A 17,296-nucleotide genomic window follows, 5' to 3' on the forward strand; every position below is an offset into this window, starting at 1 on the left:
AATAGCTCACTGCAGCCTCCAACTCCTGGGCTCAAGCAATCCTTCTGCCTCAGCCACCAAGTAGCTGGGACTACAGATGCACACCACCATACCTGGCTAATTTTTCTATTTTTTTGTAAAGATGAGGTCTCACTATGTTGCTCAGGCTGGTCTCAAACTCCTGGCCTCGGGTGATCCTCCCTTCCTGGCTTCCCAAAATGCTAGGATTACAGGTGTGAGCCAACATGCCTGGCTAAAAGAAATTTTTAAAAGTGGTTTCTAATATCAGACACGACATTTAAAACAAAAGGGCTTCTAATGCCTTTTCAGAAATCCAAGTAAAACATTTCTGTATGTAACATTACCAGATTTCTTCCACACAAATAGACTTAGAGTGCAATAGAAATTCTATGTAAATTGACAACAGAGACATTCTGTTTTGCATTTAATTGATTGTTCAAGGTCTAGACTCAAGGTGAGTAGCAAAATATGTCTAGGGTTTGCATGACCTGATATGCCAGAACAAAATCCTAATTTAAATGAGTGTTTCCTGAAAAGACTTTAAAAACCACTCCACAAAACACGGAGCTGATGTCGCAGAAGGACTACCTGAAAGACGAACTTTTCTACTTGATGTTGGAACTTGCTCTTCATTTGCTTGCTCCCAAGACCTCCCTTCCTGTAGAGGGATTTCAATGTACTCAGAGAGAGTAGACTTCCTAGGTTTCGTACTTTTACTTGAGATACTAGCTATTATTGATGGTGCAGTTGACTCCATATCCTGCTGTTCTTTTGAATTTGTCTCTCCATGAGGTCCTTCTTCTGTCCATTCATATGGTTCTTCTCCTATTGACTTTCCGTTTGAGCCATGTTCTGCAAGTCCTTGTTCTGTTATCGACTCCCCGTGTGATCCTTGTTCTGTAGTTGACCTGCTGTGCTGTTCTTGTTCTATTATTAACTCTCTACTTGGTGCTTGTTCTGGAGTTGACCCTGTTTGGGTGTCTTGTTCTGTTACTAATTTGCTGGACAGTTCTTGTTCTGCAGTTGGCTCTCTGTCTTGTTCTTCAGTTGAAATTCTCTGTGGTCTTTGCTCTGCAGCTGTCCCTGTCTGCTGTTCTGGTTGGTTTGGTGATGGTGTTGATATTCTCTCTTCATCATGTTTCTGTTGATCTTCTGGATTTTGTAATAATTTACTTTGGATTTTACTAGCATGTTTTTCAGCAAGTAATGTATTCGTCTCTAAGGCCACTTTGTCAAAGTCTTCATAAATGTGTTTCTGATTATCCATGTCTCCCCAGAACTCAGGCAAGTCTATCTCCTCAAATTCAATGAATGGCCCTGATGCAGAAAACAAAACATTTACCTAAACAATTGATCTTAGAATGCAGAATCAGAACTATTAAATTAATGCCAAAAAAAAAAAAAGGATTGAGCACAGTGATTGTAATATAGGCCTATTGCTTTAAATAAATACCAGTTACCTTTGGCTGCAACATAATAAAAAGCAAAACAGTATCTAAAAGAACATAAAAAATCCTCACTACTGTGAATAAGAGATCATCCCTTCCTAAAAGTTGTGGTTTTGGAAATGAACATGATTTTTCTTTGCTACTTGAGTGTTGCTTAGACAGCCAAGGAACATAGAATTTATCCTCTACCTTTGTGGTCCTCCTACAGCAAGTATAGCATAAGGATGGAGAAGGGGACACCTCTTCCATCTCAAGTATCTTTTCAATATCTGCAATCTAAAAAGAAAAGCAAGTCTCTATCCATGAGAGTCTTTCAGTGGGGCTATGTTTTTCCAGATTCATTCTGTCTCCTTTCCTCTTTCCCTCTTTCTTCTTCATTCCTCAATTATTTTCCTCTACAACTTATGTGTACAGCTGGATCTGAATTCTAGGGAAAGACTGGATAGCATTCACCAGAATCCTGCTGTCACAAAACAACAACAAAACCCTGGTGTCCAGCACTATAGAGAGTGGGATTCATGCCACAAGACTGTCCCCATCCCCCTCAAAACATTTAGCAGTTAAGCTATTTTCAGGAATACTTTACATAAATCATGTACAGATTTTTAAGTATCCAAGTAATAAATCCTCACATGGAAATAAAATAGTGACATTCTTTAGAAAATCCAGCCATTAAAAGTTTTTGTTTGTTTGTTTTTGAGACCGGGTCTTGCTCTATATCCCGGGGTAGAGTGCAGTGGCGTCATCATAGCTTACTGCAACCTCAAACTGCTGAGCTCAAGCAATCCTCCTGCCTCAGCCTCCCCAGTAGCAGGGACTACAGGTACACACCATGTCTCGCTAATTTTTCTATTTTTTGTAGAGATGGGATCTCACTTTTGCTCAGGCTGGTCTCAAACTCCTGGCCTCAAGCAATCCTCCTGCCTCGGCCTCCCAAAGTGCTAAGATTATAGGCATGAGCCACCTCACCTGGCCAAAAGACTTTCTCTTTAAAAAATAAAAATGCACTGGGCAATGTGGCATGTGCCTGTAGTCCCAACTACTCAAGAGGGTAAGGTGGAAGGATCACTGGAACCCAGGAGTTCAAGGCCAGCCTGGGCAACATAGTGAGACCCCATCTCTGAAAAAAATAAAATAAATAAAAATAAACCCATAATTCTATTTGTTTTGGTAGTAATACAAAAAGGATATTTTACTGTATAAGTACAGTAAACATGTACAAGTAAAAATGCCTGGGAGAAGAAAATATTTTTCTTAGAAATATTATTTCTAAATTGGGCATTAAAAATGGAATTACCATTGCTAGCTTAATTTCCAAAACATTCAGATTGTTACCAAAGCACCTCTTCATTAGAATGAATTTAAAATTAAGTTCTAGCTGAGTTCTGACATAACAATTTTGCGTATTGCACAAAGGAAAAAATATATCTAGTTGTGATGAAGAGTGAATTTTGTAAGGTAATAAACAACTAGATATAGCTATCATGATTTAAGAGAGATGCTATATCAAGGGATTCCATGGCAATAGATTGATTTTGTGTTATCACATCAGTGTACCATGACACTCCAGCTGGAGCATATTTCCTCTGAGTGACACTTACATTGTCTTGGGTTTCGGAGTAAACTTCTAAGCATTTGTGAACTTTGGTCATAGAACATTTCCAGCAAAGCCAATGTCCTCTGCCGATCCAAAAACCCTACCTAAGCAGAAAGTTTGTAATTAGTTGTTATATGAAACTTAAGATTTTTATGCAGTTGGAACATGGTTTTTGAAGCTTTTATCACCACCACCACCACCATCATCATCATGCAAATAAAAGCTGCAGCATCAAAATCAGGAAAGCTATATCTTCCCTGTAGGCTTATACTCGACTTCTCCATTCTGTGACTTGTCAAAATGCTTTACATTTAGTAGATGTTTAACAAATATTTGTTGTTACTGACTTATCAATTACCAACCCAGTATATAATATTCAGTTCTTATCTAACCTTACCTGAGTATGTCACTTGAAACAATTAAAAGCTCCCTACTTGTTCTTTTTTTTGCATTGTTTAATTCTGAGAAAAATTTTAATTATAGAAAAATATAGAAAATGATAAAACATCTGTGTTCCCAACACCCAGAAATGATTGTTAACATTTTGTGTATGTACTTAAAAAAAACTGATACAGTACATATATCCTTCTTCAAATTGCTTTTATTTATTCAACATTGAGATCTAATCCATGAGTGTAAAGAAATATGTTTTATTTCCTTCAACTGCAATATGGTATTCTATAATATGAAAACACTGTAATTTTTTTTAACATTCCTCTATTGATAGACATTTAAATTATTTTCAGTATTTTGATATCAACATAATGCTGCAGTGAATGCCCTTATACACATTTCCTTATGTGCAAACATTTCTCTAACACAGCGGTCCCCAACCTTTTTGGCACCAGGAACCAGTTTCACGGAAGACAATTTTTCCAAGGACATTGGTTGGGGTTGGGGGAGAGGGAAGAGGGAGACATAGCTCAGGTGGTGATGTGTGGCCCCTTCTTAACGGGCCACGGATTGGTACCAGGTGGCGGCCCTGGGGTGGGGGACCACAGCTGTAAGATAAATAACTAGAATTGGAATTATTGGATTGTGTAATGTATGCATTTTCAACTTTAGTAGTTATTGCTAAATTGCTCCACAAAATGCCCACAACAATTTACATTCCCACCAGCACTGAGAGTATCATTTCTCCATATCCACACCAAAACTGGGTATTGTTTAGCCAATCTGATAAGATGGAATCTTATTTTAATTTGCTTTTCCCTGATTATTAGTGAAACTTAATATGTTTTCATATACTTATGTAGGTGGGTTTCCTCTTCTGCGAATGGCTTTTTCTTATTTTCCCATTCTTCAGTTGAGAATAGTTGTCTATCTCTTATTAATTTTAAAATTTTTGATAATGATCATTTTGTTATCTACATAGCAAATATTTTTCCCAGTTTATCTCTTATATTTTAATTTAACTTTTGATGAGTTTAGCCATATCAATGCTATCCATTCATTTTGAGGTAGTCAAGTATATTGATCATTTCCTCTATGGTTTGCACTCATTTGGAATATTCTTTAGGAAATAATTACCTATACTGAAGTCAGAAGGTATGTGCTCTACATTTGCTTCCAAAATTTTTAAAATTTTGTTTTCCACATCTAGGTTTTTGATCAGATAGAACTCATTTTTCCTCATTAGCGAGGTTGGAGTCCAATTTTATGTTGTTTCCCAATATGGAAAGCCAATTGCCCCCATATCATTTATTGATTAGCCCTTTTCTTAATGATTTATATTGCTACCTGTGTCACTTACTAAATTCCCACATACTGTCACATCTGATGCCAGGTCCAATATTCTGTTCCATTTATTTGTTTATTCCAGCATGAAAGCCAAAGCCATTTTAATTAATATAACTTTATTTTAAAAATTAGGGAAATTCTCCCCAACTTGTTCTTCATTTATAATTGTTTTGGGTATATTTGGACTTTTATTTTTCCATCTAAATTTTTTAAACTAAACCTTTTTAAAAATTTTTACCATATATACAGAAAAATGCACAAATCATAAGTATATGGTTTTATGAATTACAGAATATAAACACACACAGGAGCTGTTTCTCAAAGGAGAATAATAAACTTTAGTAGAGGGCAGGGATTTGCTCCAAAACTCAAGGGATTTACAATTTGATTTTACTATTGCAACATGCCACAGCATTCCAATGTGCCACATGCACTCCAAATACCAAAAGCTCTTCTGGGTAAATAATGCACAAGGTGAAGAAGAGTTTTTGCACAACTTAGAAAAGCCTGTAGAGCCTTTTCTTGCTCTGGGATGGATCCACTCTGGCAACTAATGGCTCAGTTAAAGCATAAAAGCAACACACACAACCTGCTCAGTTAATTCTTAAAAGCAGCATACGCAAATATGGCAAAAGTTGTTTCTAAAATGTAAAAATAATCCAGTAAGCATTGCACCTCTTTCTTAGTGGTAGGTGGAACAGGGTATGGCAATTTACCTTATACCTGGAACCATTGGACTGCTAAAAATTTTACCAATGTAGTAAACCTTGGGTTTTTGTGGGGTTTATCTCCCATCCTCTGACATGCATGTGTCTTATCAAGGCATCTAATGCCACTTCTGGCTCATCAAGTTCAATCACCATGATGGACATCATGGACCTGTGTGATGTTCTGTGATGTCAACACAATCAAGGTCTTTGCATGCCAGATTATGATAGAGAAAAGGAGAGTTGCCTTAGCCTTAAGGCAAAGCAGTGAAAGTATACTGCTATTTCTGACAGGTGAAATTAAACTTCTCTATTGGTCCTTGTAAACTGCCCTAGGAAAAGAGAATTTGCCAGACCAACAGTTGTGGATGAGAGGGCCATATCAATTTGGTTCAACAAAATTTCCACACCTGGAAAAGCCACTGCAAATAGAGTCACAGTAATCTACAAACATTCTTCAAGATGTATCCACCTTCTACATAGACAAAACAGAAGAATTAGAAAAGAATATGATAGGATTACTTCCCCTGAATCCTTTATATATTTTCATATGTAATCTCTGTTTTTGTTTTTGTTATCTGTTTGTTTTTTAGATTCTGGCAAACAGAAAAAGTTCAGGAGTTTCTGTTTGGTCCTTCCTACCATAAATGTCCTCAGTCTCGAATTTGAAGAACAAATGTGAGGACTCTGTTATTGCTGAGTGTGTCCATTCCAATTAAACATTCAGGAACCAGAAATAACCACAGCTAAATCCACAGATTAATTGGGCCTGTGCTATAACTTTGGGCCAAAATAGCATTTATCACTTGACATCCATAAATACTAAGTTTAAACCAATGGTCCACTGGGGTGTGTTAGGATCCTAAGGAATTGGTGTTAACTTGGAGTCAGTGTCTGGTAATCCCTGAAAATCTAGGATATTTTCCATTTTCTCAATGAATAGTCACCCTAATACATGCCTACAGGCCCTCTGAGGAAATCCTGGAGTAATATCTACAATATATGCTTGAGAACGTCTTGTATAATTCTTTTCCAAGAGACTCAGCCTCCCCTTCAACCAAAAAGTTCTGGGTGTATAAACTGACTTAAGTCTGGAAACTCTATGAGAGCCCAAGATTCTCCATTGCGGTATCTCAACTCATGTTTCTCACTCCATAGTTAGTGCTTTTCTATAAATATATCCAGTTAATAATATAGAAGACATCCTATCTATTTAATTCCTAAGGAAACCATTCACGATCACCAAGACAATCCATGTGGGCCAAAATATTCAGATGGCCACTTTAACTCCCACTGTTCATTAGGGTAATTTCAAGTATATGTGCAGGAACTAAAGAAATAACCATAGTGTGAATCCTCGACAAACTGGACCTATTAAAATATGGCCTTGGTCCTTAGGGATTGAATCAAAATACCATACATCACTGCCATTTATGAGCACTAACTTTGATTGTGGACCTTGTCTCTGGCAAGTAAATGACATATGTCTTCTGTCACTCTGGATTCCAATCATTTCCCTTGAAATCAGTTTACTTCAATGGCAGTGTCTCCCAATATCATCCCCAGGACAGCTATCATAGAAGTTTTAGTGATGCTGGTGTTCCCCTCATTAATTTCTTGAGTATTTCTCAAGGGAGTGTCATTTGAGCTGTCTTGGACTATATGGTAGAAGTACTTATGTGCAGGATACATATGAGAAATCAATTTCAGCAATCTTGAAAACCTTTAGATTTCTTCCTCTACAGTATGCCAAGAAGGTTCTGTCATCTCAGCCTCACTGAATGTAGGCCATTTTTGAGCCAAAGTTTAATTTAATCTATGAGAGAAATTAAAACAGGTACACTACAAGACTTATACATGAGTGTTTTTAGCAGCCTCATTCACAATAGCTCCAAATTGGAAACAACCCAAATGTCCATTGACTTGTGGATTGATAAAAAAAAAAAAAAAAAGAAAAGAAAATATTGTGACCCCACTTACTGCAGCTGCTATCCTTCCTCTTGTGCCATATTGGATTCAGGACCTCTCTAAAGCTTAAAGTCTCTGAACTATACCCAGGAAATGAAGCACAAGGGTTTGCTGTTCTTAAATTTCATCCCAGTCTACCTGGAATTTCCAAAAGTGTCTATAGTATTGCCCTCAACCTCCAACCTTGACTGGAGCTCAGAGATGGGGGATCAGGCACTAACCCTGACTGAGGGACCCAGACAACCTCTAACCTTTAGTCATACCCACTCCAACCTCCTCCTCCTATCAGCTGGTCACAATTTTCCACTGATAGAAAAACTGCTCTGATGTCTTATTTTACATTCTTCTTTATAAGTCTCCGTTCTTTCTCAAGAGCCCAGCATTTCCAATTCAAAGTCTTTCATTTTCAATTTAAAGGCTTTCAGGGCCAGGTGCGGTGGCCACGCATGTAATCCTAGCACTCTGTGAGGCCAAGGCGGGAGGATCACTTGAGGTCACGAGTTTGAGACCAGCCTGAGCAAGAGTGAGGCCCCGTCTCTACTAAAAATAGAAAAACTTAGCCAGGCAACTAAAAATAGAAACAAAAAATTAGCCAGGCGTGGTGGCGTGCGCCTGTAGTCCCAGCTACTCGGGAGGCTGAGGCAGCAGGATCGCTTGAGCCCAGGAGTTTGGGGTTGCTGTGAGCTAGGTTGATGTCATGGCACTCTAGCCCAGGCAACAGAGTGAGACTCTGTCTAAAAAAAAAAAAAGGTTTTCAGAACTCTTGTCTCAGCTACTGGTTAGAAATACCCACTCAGAAACTCAATTAACTTCTTTATTCTAGACTCTATTTACCTTCCCTCTGAAGGGGTTAAAATATGCTATGCTAGCATATTGACTATTGTTAAAGACACTTGAAAAGCAACAGATGCAAGAAGATCACTTTGACCTTCATGCTATTTCTTCAAAGCAGAAGATGAAATTCCTATGTGAAAGACACTCTCTCTGTATTAGAAGGAAAGGCAACATCCTTATCTTCAAGGATAAGAAATTGAGACCAAAAGAATACTGTATAAACCTTGTTAGACTAACTCTTATCTTTTAAGCCTCCATGCATAATTTACTCACATTAACACAGTTTACTATTCTTTGTCCAATCCAGTATGTAAGTAACTGACTCTGACTGCTTCTTTGAGTCTTCATTTCCTTATGAGGGCTCCCATGCCATATAAAACTTATAAATTTGTATGCTTTTCTCCTGTTACTCTGTCTTATATCAGTTTAATTCTCAAGCGCAGCTAGGACCCTAAGATGATGGAGGTGGAGTTTTTCTTCCAAGATCAGCACATAACTGCTGCTTGAATGATGGGAAGAAAAGCAAAGAGCACAAACAAGCCTCAGTTATTAATAATTCCTCTAAATATTATCCCACTATGTTTGTTAAAGCATATGAATTGGTGTTAAATTGGCCAACAGAGAACATCCTTCAGGCATTTTACCGGGGAGTAAGATCTTGATGCTCATGTCACCCAATAGTTCTTACAAGCTCTGCCAAAAGCAGCAATATTCAAGAAGGACTGCCTGAAAGACACATGGACATTTCAGATTTTATAAAATATATTCCTGACTTTAGCCAAATTAACAGGGATCTGAGAACCTAGACTGCAATATATTAGTTCCTTTAAGAATTGCTTTTTCTGAATTACAGTCCAGTGTGGTATCATTTGCCTACAGTTAAGAAACTACCCTAAAAAAGTCATTGGACTTATTACAAATCCATCAAAAAGGATGTTCACTTCATCACATAGGACCCCTTTAATGAGTACCTCCAGGAGAAACTCTTAACTATAATTTGAACCCGAAATTTCTGTATTTAGCACCAGTTTGTAATTATTTTATAAACATTGTCAATAGCATGTTTTGTCATGTTTCCCTTTTTCACATTCATGGCTAAGAAGCTTAGATCCAAACTTGCAAACAACCCACAACCAATATTTAGGTCATTATGGTAGCATTTTTGAGATAGGGAAAAGATAGGCCCTGCTCAATAAAGAGTCATAAGACCTGAACCAAGGTTTCTGATAATAGATAATAAGAGATGGAGAATCTGGTCAAAATCAGCTAGGACCCAGAGGACCACAAAAAGTGACCTCAGATTATCTTCACTGCTCATCATACCCTGCTTATAATGTATTAGCATACTAAAAGAAAGTCTCACCAGGGCCATGACAGTTTACAAATGCCATGGCAACTCCTAGAAGTTACCCTATATGGTTTAAAAGAGGGAGTTCTTGGTTCTGAGAATTCCCCACTCCTTTCCCAGAAATCTTATGAATAATTATCCTACCGCTTAACATAAATTTAAATAGGAGGTATAAAATGAACTATTCAACATGGAGGCAGAAGCCGATAAGCTAGAACTGATGTTCCAGAAAGCTGACTCTGATCTGGACTACATTTAGTACAAGCTAGAATATGAAATCAAGACTAATCATCCTGATTCAGCAGGCAAACTGTCACCACGGGCTGGAGAAGAGAAAACTGCAACAGAGTAATTAAAATCTCACACGCCAGACCTATGAAGAAATGGACTTGCAAAAATTTAGGAAGATGTCTCTTAACCCTTGATGACTAGAGGTGGGGGGGCTGGTGAAGGAGTAGGAGGTTTGGCTTGAATGACTGGATAACGATACCTTTCATAATAGAGAAGAATATAAGAAGAAGGGCAGATATTATATGAATAAAGTTCAGCCAAAAGAATGATATGGGAATAAAGGAATTTAAATGCACACACGTGCGTGCACACACACACACAGAGTCTTGTAATTTTAGGTGAGGAAGTCCTTTAACACTATTTTGCATCTGTTTTCCCTTTGTGTAGTAGAGTTCTGGCCTATTATAAAGGAATTTCAGTCAGTCAATATGTGAATGAGCATGCTTTGGAAACTAGAGGGTAGGCAAAAAAAAAAAAAAAAAAAAAGTATAAAATGAGACCCCAGAAACTCAAAAAGTCTACTCTCTATTGCTGAGAGAGAGAGCTGCTGCCCTGTCTACGGGGCAGCCTCCTTTTTTTTTCTTTCCTTTAAGAAACTTGCTCTGTCAGCTTGCTCTTGAATTCTTTCCTGCTTGAAGCCAAGAACCTGCTTGGCCTTCAGGCCAGACCTCCAGTTTGGCGCCTACTTTTTGTATCATTTTGGGCTTTGTTCCCAGCTTCATTTAGTAGCCTCTCTCTTGTTTTTTTCTTCTTTTATCTTACTTTGTTGCATTCTATCTATTCTTATGAGCTTCCTTAAATCCTTTCTGGAACATAGACATACAAATAAGTAAATATAAGGTTCATAAACAGATATACTTCAGTACAGTTTGTATCATATTACAAGTCCACTTGGTATCCTGGCACACTATTGTTCTCCCAAATCCCATTCTTAGAAACACTTTTTGATATAAACTCTTCTTGTTTTTAAAAATCAGCATAATAAAAGTGGTAGGCTTTCTACTCCTAGCAACTCTTTTCTGTAGGGAGCCACCAACAACGAGAGTAAGAAAAAACTTAATTTAAAAGTTTAAAAACTGGCCAGGTGCAGTGGCTCACGCCTGTAATCCTAGCACTCTGGGAGGCCAAGGCGGGTGGATCGCTCGAGGTCAGGAGTTCGAGACCAGCCTGAGCAAGAGTGAGACCCCCCCCATCTCTACTAAAAATAGAAAGAAATTATCTGGCCAACTAAAATATATATATATATATAAAAATTAGCTGGGCATGGTGGCACATGCCTGTAGTCCCAGCTACTCGGGAGGCTGAGGCAGTAGGATCGTTTAAGCCCAGGAGTTTGGGGTTGCTGTGAGCTAGGCTGACGCCATGGCACTCACTGTTGCCCAGGCAACAAAGCAAGACTCTGTCTCAAAAAAAAAAAGTTTAAAAACTGAGTTTAAAAGTTAAAAAAAAATTTAAAAACTGAATTGTATTTTGTATGTTCTTTTTCCCCGCTAGTAATCCATTTTCATTTTCATTCAGTCTACAACAGATTGAAAATTAAAAACATCATCAACCACCACCACCACCTAAAAATGGGTCCATCATAACAAATAGTTTGAGAAGCAATTCTGTGAGGGTCTGAACCCACCTTTCCACAGTCACAATGTAGGAAGAGTTCAGCAAACATTTTCCTCTGCATGTCAGTTTTTAGGACCTCCCGGAATTCATCTGCACAGTGGCAAAGGTGCTTAAGGAGTTTCTCAAACATTTCATTTTTAATGTCTGTAATATGCGAAGAGATGTACTGCAGGGGAAAAAAAGAGGATAAATGATTGACTTAGAACCTTGCTCTGTACTTGGATTTTCCCAAGGATTCAGCCAATGTGCATGAAATGTATTGGCTGCAAAATGTTTCCATACCATTTACTTATCACTTAGATGAAGCATTTTCATGATAGTGCTGCTCTACAGGCTGTGATGCAGAGAGAGGTAACCAATGAAGTCCCCAACACCCTACACCAATGGGACTAGATATTTTTGGAGCAATTTCCCTCTAGATCACATCAGCATTATATAAGGCAGACTTTCCTCACAGTATGAAATAGCAGCATTGCCTGTAAAATGTTGCCTATAAATTAAAAGTTCTAAAAATCAAATGCAGTCTTTCTATTGGTATATGGTATAAAAGAGCATGTGTGTTCTAAGACTGGCTGTATTTAATTATTGGAGTGTAAGGGATGGGGATCGTAGGTGGCTTTTGTCTTTTGATATTGTGTTAAGGTATCCTTTGCCTGTGATTTTTTTTTTTTTTTTTTGAAAGTGTAGGGACTGAAAACATCTATATTCTTGGACCATTTCTCTTGATCCCTGTTGAATAGATTCCCAGAAGTGGGATTGCTAGCTTAGAAGGAGAATGTACCTGTATTTTTTGTAGGTTTGACGTGCAGCTTGTACCCTTTTGCACTCCCACCACTAATGTATATACGAGCAGCTATTTTTCCTCAGCCTCACCATCAATGTGTATTGGCATCTGGATTTCTGATAGGTCAGGAACAAATTACATTCTTTTTTTTAATTTTTTTTTTAACAGGCCAGTGTCTCACTATGCTGCCAAACTGGTCTTGGACTTCTGGGCTGAAGCAAACCTCCCACCTCAGCCTCCTGAGTAGCTGGGACTATAGGCACTCACCACCATGCCCAGCTAAAAATCACATTCTTGATCTACACCTCACTATAAGAGATAAAAAGTATCATGTGACAGAAATGATCAAGCACTGCATGAGTTTCTGAGTGGAACTCTCTTGAAGTGTTAGCCCAGCTCACAGTCAATGATTTTCTTTCCTCCCCTAGGCACAGAGGTAGCCAAATTTATATTGCATGACCCCACTTCCATAGCCATAAATGATTGGATCAGAGGAGAACGCTTAACCTACGTAAGGTCATTCAGATTCTCTCCACAGGAATTGGGGATTAGAATTGAGGAATGGCCAGTGATCTTTGAGTGGGGCTGGACTTGTGAATGTGTAGGGAAGGCAAAACTTCACCTCTACTCTCTTAGGGTCTTTGGCTGGGCCTGAGAATTCAATTAACATAAAAATGGACTAATAAGAGAAACACATAAAAATGTAATGTAAGTGTCATGTGACAAGGAACCCTCATAAGGAAATGAAGACCCAAAGAAGGGGCAAAATCTACATGCTTTTATATTAAGTTGAACAAAGAGAGGCAATTGTGGAAAAGTAACCAAATTATGTAGGGAGGCTAAAAGGAAGATAAGAATTATTTTAACAAGTTCTGTTTGTACAGAATTCTCTTGTCTAAGACTCCCAGCTGAAGAATGTTTCCTTTCTCTTGGTAGAGGAAGGGCATCTTTCACAGGGAGATTTTAATCTCCTATTTTCAGGAAGGAAAGGGGAGATTAGAATGCCCTTCTTGTATCTGCTGTTTTTCAGGCTCCTTTAGCTCAAAGTAATCCTTATGCCAAAGTGGCATATTTGGGGTTAGTATATTCTGCCACCCTTCAAATGTAAATTTGAGAGTTGTTGGACAGCCAGATTGCTCCATGTAAACCGAGGCTGCAGAGAAAGTCTGTTCATAGAGAGAGACAGATGAAATAGGAAGCAGAGAGAAACAGCTTGGTCCTTGTTCTGGTCTCTTCCTGAAGCCCTTGGATTATGCACATTTCATTTTTAGCTATATTAGTTTAGGTTGGTTTCTGGTTCTTGTAATTAACATGTTTTAGCAATTTGCTAATAAAGAATAGTCATTTGTTTAAAATGCAACATATTTCTGGCATATTTCATTGATGCATAATTCTTGAAGGTGATATTTAATTTCTTCATCATCTAGGCAAATTTAGAATGTATTATTAAGAGACATGTTTGGCTTGAATCCATGCTAATGAGTCATTAACCATTATTCAACTGGCTTAAAGATCAAAAGAGAAAAATTTACAGCAGAGCAAAAAAGCTTTCTAAATACTTGGTTGCCTTAGCTGCTTAAATCACCTGGTTGTCATTATTCTTGATGAATCAATGAGCGCAGCTAAGTTCTTCCCTGTTACCAGGGGAAGCAGAGTAGTGGAAGTGGCTAAGAACTCTTTCTGAAGCCCGAGTCAAATTCCAGTTTCCATGTTCCTTCATTTGTGAAATGGATACCATAGTAGGAGAATGTCACTGGGTCATCATGAGGGTCTTGTATATGTACCTGGAGTTTGGGTATTTCAGGTAATAAGTTCTCTATAGCCATTGCTCTTGAGGCAGATAAGCAATTGGCCAAGAAAGTTTTCTTCATTGAATAAAGCAGTCCTCTCAGCTGACATATAACTTTGAAGGGAAAACCCAATAAGATCAATGATTCACAAAGTGTGATCCCTAAACCAACAGCATCACAATCACCTGAGAACTTGAGAGAAATGCAAATATTTGAGCCCCAGTTTTAGTGAGTCAGAACCTCTGTAGGGGCCAGCAATCTGTGTTTCCACAAGCCCCTCAGGTGATTCTGATGCTCATTGAAGTTTGAGAACCATTGAACCAGGTGATATGGAGTAACTGGTCCTAATTAGTCCAGTATCTTAAGGTCCTATTGTTTGATCCTTAGTGACTTTTTGCTTGGTAGCATTTTTCTAAGTTACTCATATGGTGCAATTATTGAATAATTGACATTTTCAGCAATATTATGGCTCAATTCTCTAATGCTGAAAGAAAAAAATCACTGGTTCATGAGAAGAATCATCCTGTTTTATATTAAGCTAGTGGGAATTGACTTTAAAGTCACGAGTTTTCTGGCTGTGGGAATGCTACTGAATCAAGAATTAGTTAAAACCTTTCTCTGAGAGACACATCAACATTCTAGATTTATAGCCTATGGGTTTTCTGAGTTAGTATGTTCTGATTGTTCTTTATGTATAGGCTAGCTGGCATAAAGACTAACAATTGCCAATATCTGTACAGACCTCGTTTAAATAATTCTTGTCTTCTAGCTTCCTCACATAACTTAGTTGATTTTTCACAATTTACTATTCTTTGCCCAATTCAGTATATAAGTGTTCAACTCTGTGTCTTCATTTCCTTATGAAGTCTCCTATGTCATGTAAAAATTGTATGTTTTTCTCCTGTTGATCTGTCTCAGGTGAAATTAATTCTCAGGTCCAGCCAGGAAAAAAACCTAAAAGCGTAGAGGTAAAATTTTGCCTCCCCTACACACTCAACCATTCTCAATATGGTCACAAGATAAATAACATATTAATATAAATGTGCATTACAGATAGCTGGGAATGGTGAACATAAGTGACAATATGAGTCAAGATTCTCATGCCTAGAGTGAGCAGAGGTGATAAGCAGGCCACACAGTGAATAGCCCTTTGTTTAATAGTCCTTGTCTGAGAAGCAATACTTTGTATTACTTTGGAGGTGAGTTAGGGCAGTGGTCCCCAACATTTTTGGCACCAGGGACCGGTTTCATGGAAGAAATTTTTCCACGGACTGGGGCAGTTGGGGGAAGCAGAGCTCAGGCGGTGAGGAATGAGTTGTCTCTTGGAATGAGTTGTCTTTGGAGGATCAAAGTGTTCTGAGAATTTAAAACAAACCTCATCTGCTCCTAAAACATATTTTTAAATACTTGACTTATAAAACAAAACAAAACAAAAATTCCCAAATAAGCCAGTACACTGTACATTTTAAACTGTTTCTGTCAATGTCTAAAGCATTGTTCTTAAGGTTCCTTTTGAAGTAAGGAAACAAGTTATGGCAGGTGAAAGAAATTTAAAACTCATGCCCACCAGATGAGTTTCCTACATGAAACCTGCCCTGTTGAAGTCTTATTTTTCTTTTGCTATGCATTCCTCAGCAGCAATGAATATAATAGTTTATAATGTTTGCATCTGTTCATTGCTTTGTAATTTTGCGTGTGTGTTCTTAATTTGTTTATATTGTGACCCTCCCCTTCCCAGATCCTACTCTGATCCCATCCAGTGTGTGTGAATGTGCATATCCTCCCCCTCCCCCACAGACAGGGACATAAATTCCTGCATATACCTACAGATGCACTCCCATACAACAATGCATTATTGTAACAGTCAACAAAGACATCATAGCCTCTTCATTTATCCATCAGAAAACAGATAACACTAGGAAAATGATAGGCATATAGAGGCATCTATGACCATTAATTCTTTCCATTTCTCTTTTTCTCTATTAATTACTATTCAATGACTCAGTTTTCTCCAAACATACTCCATTCTGAGTGGTAATTACATTGCTTATTACAAATCATCAGAAGGGCAAGTGTATGGCATAGTATCTCCACTAGGTGGCACATGTGTGTAATAGCTCGACATTAACCCCAACATTTATAATTACATTTTCTTCCAGTTTTCATTACTTGAGTGCTGATAAAATAGCCTTAAAGCAAACCTCTTTAAAAGCAAGTGCTCCAAACACTACTTCTATGTCATTTAGGATGGTCCAATGATTTGTTGATCAGATAATTAACAATTTTCAATAAATATTGCTCTATAAGAAATACTTCCTTGGCTCTGTCCAGGTAACAGCTCTTCTTTATAATGAAAGTGCCTGACTGTGTGCTGTTTGCATTTCAAAAAGAGAAGTTGGGAAATGTCAGGAAAACTAATACTAATAGCCCAAACTATCCATCAAAACAAAATTATGTATATAAAACACATATACACAATTAAAGGAAATGGTGTAACACCGATGCATTTCTAAGGTGTAAGAGTGATGTATTCCTAACAAGATTTATATACACTCATTAGCATTCTATATAATACCTTTGTAGATGGGGTTCTAACATAACTTTCCTCTCTCATTTCTCATCCTTCCCCAGTCACATGCCTCACATACTAGTCAAAAAAGATTATTTCCTATCATGTAGACAAACCATGTTCTTTCAGTATTTTATCTCTTTACATGCTATTCCTCTGCCTTCCTGGAAAGTCATTCTTTTTCTACATCTGTCCAGCTTCTTAAGACCCAGCTATGTAGACTGAGACATCTTGGCTCACCTACTCTACTGGTATTACTCCTCTGACATGCTGATATCTTCTAACACAACCTTCATTACAACAATTTATAATTATTTGCCTGATTGTCTCCTCACTTACCTCTGTAACACCAAAACTTGGTATATACATTAAGAAGTGGCTACTATGGAGTTCAAACAATTTAATTGTGTTCATTCAGAGTCACATTATTGCAAGATCAGGCTTAAGCCTGCTGTGGAGGATGGGAGTCAATTGCATCACATGAAAGATGAATTCACATTATCTTGGGGTGTTTCCTTATAGGGTCTCACAGTATATTTATGCTGAAACAAAATAGGGCCCAATCTCCTACTACAGACTCTTTTAAGAATAGCATTTAGGTAA

At 37.8% G+C, this 17,296-nt stretch overlaps 1 protein-coding gene across 1 annotated transcript in view; it reads right to left on the bottom strand.

The window, feature by feature from the left end:
- EFCAB5 (EF-hand calcium binding domain 5) overlaps nucleotides 1–17,296 on the bottom strand; it is a 108,806-nt gene that overhangs the window by 41,602 nt on the left and 49,908 nt on the right. Inside the window, exons 8-10 of the mRNA XM_069483112.1 lie at nucleotides 11,561–11,716; nucleotides 3,050–3,149; nucleotides 589–1,317 (exon numbers count right to left, since the gene is read on the bottom strand). Coding sequence (XP_069339213.1) covers nucleotides 589–1,317; nucleotides 3,050–3,149; nucleotides 11,561–11,716 — 985 coding nt within the window. The remainder of the gene's footprint in view (nucleotides 1–588; nucleotides 1,318–3,049; nucleotides 3,150–11,560; nucleotides 11,717–17,296) is intronic.

Source organism: Eulemur rufifrons, chromosome 9 (assembly GCF_041146395.1).
Source record: "Eulemur rufifrons isolate Redbay chromosome 9, OSU_ERuf_1, whole genome shotgun sequence".
Classification (NCBI taxonomy): Eukaryota; Metazoa; Chordata; class Mammalia; order Primates; family Lemuridae; genus Eulemur; species Eulemur rufifrons.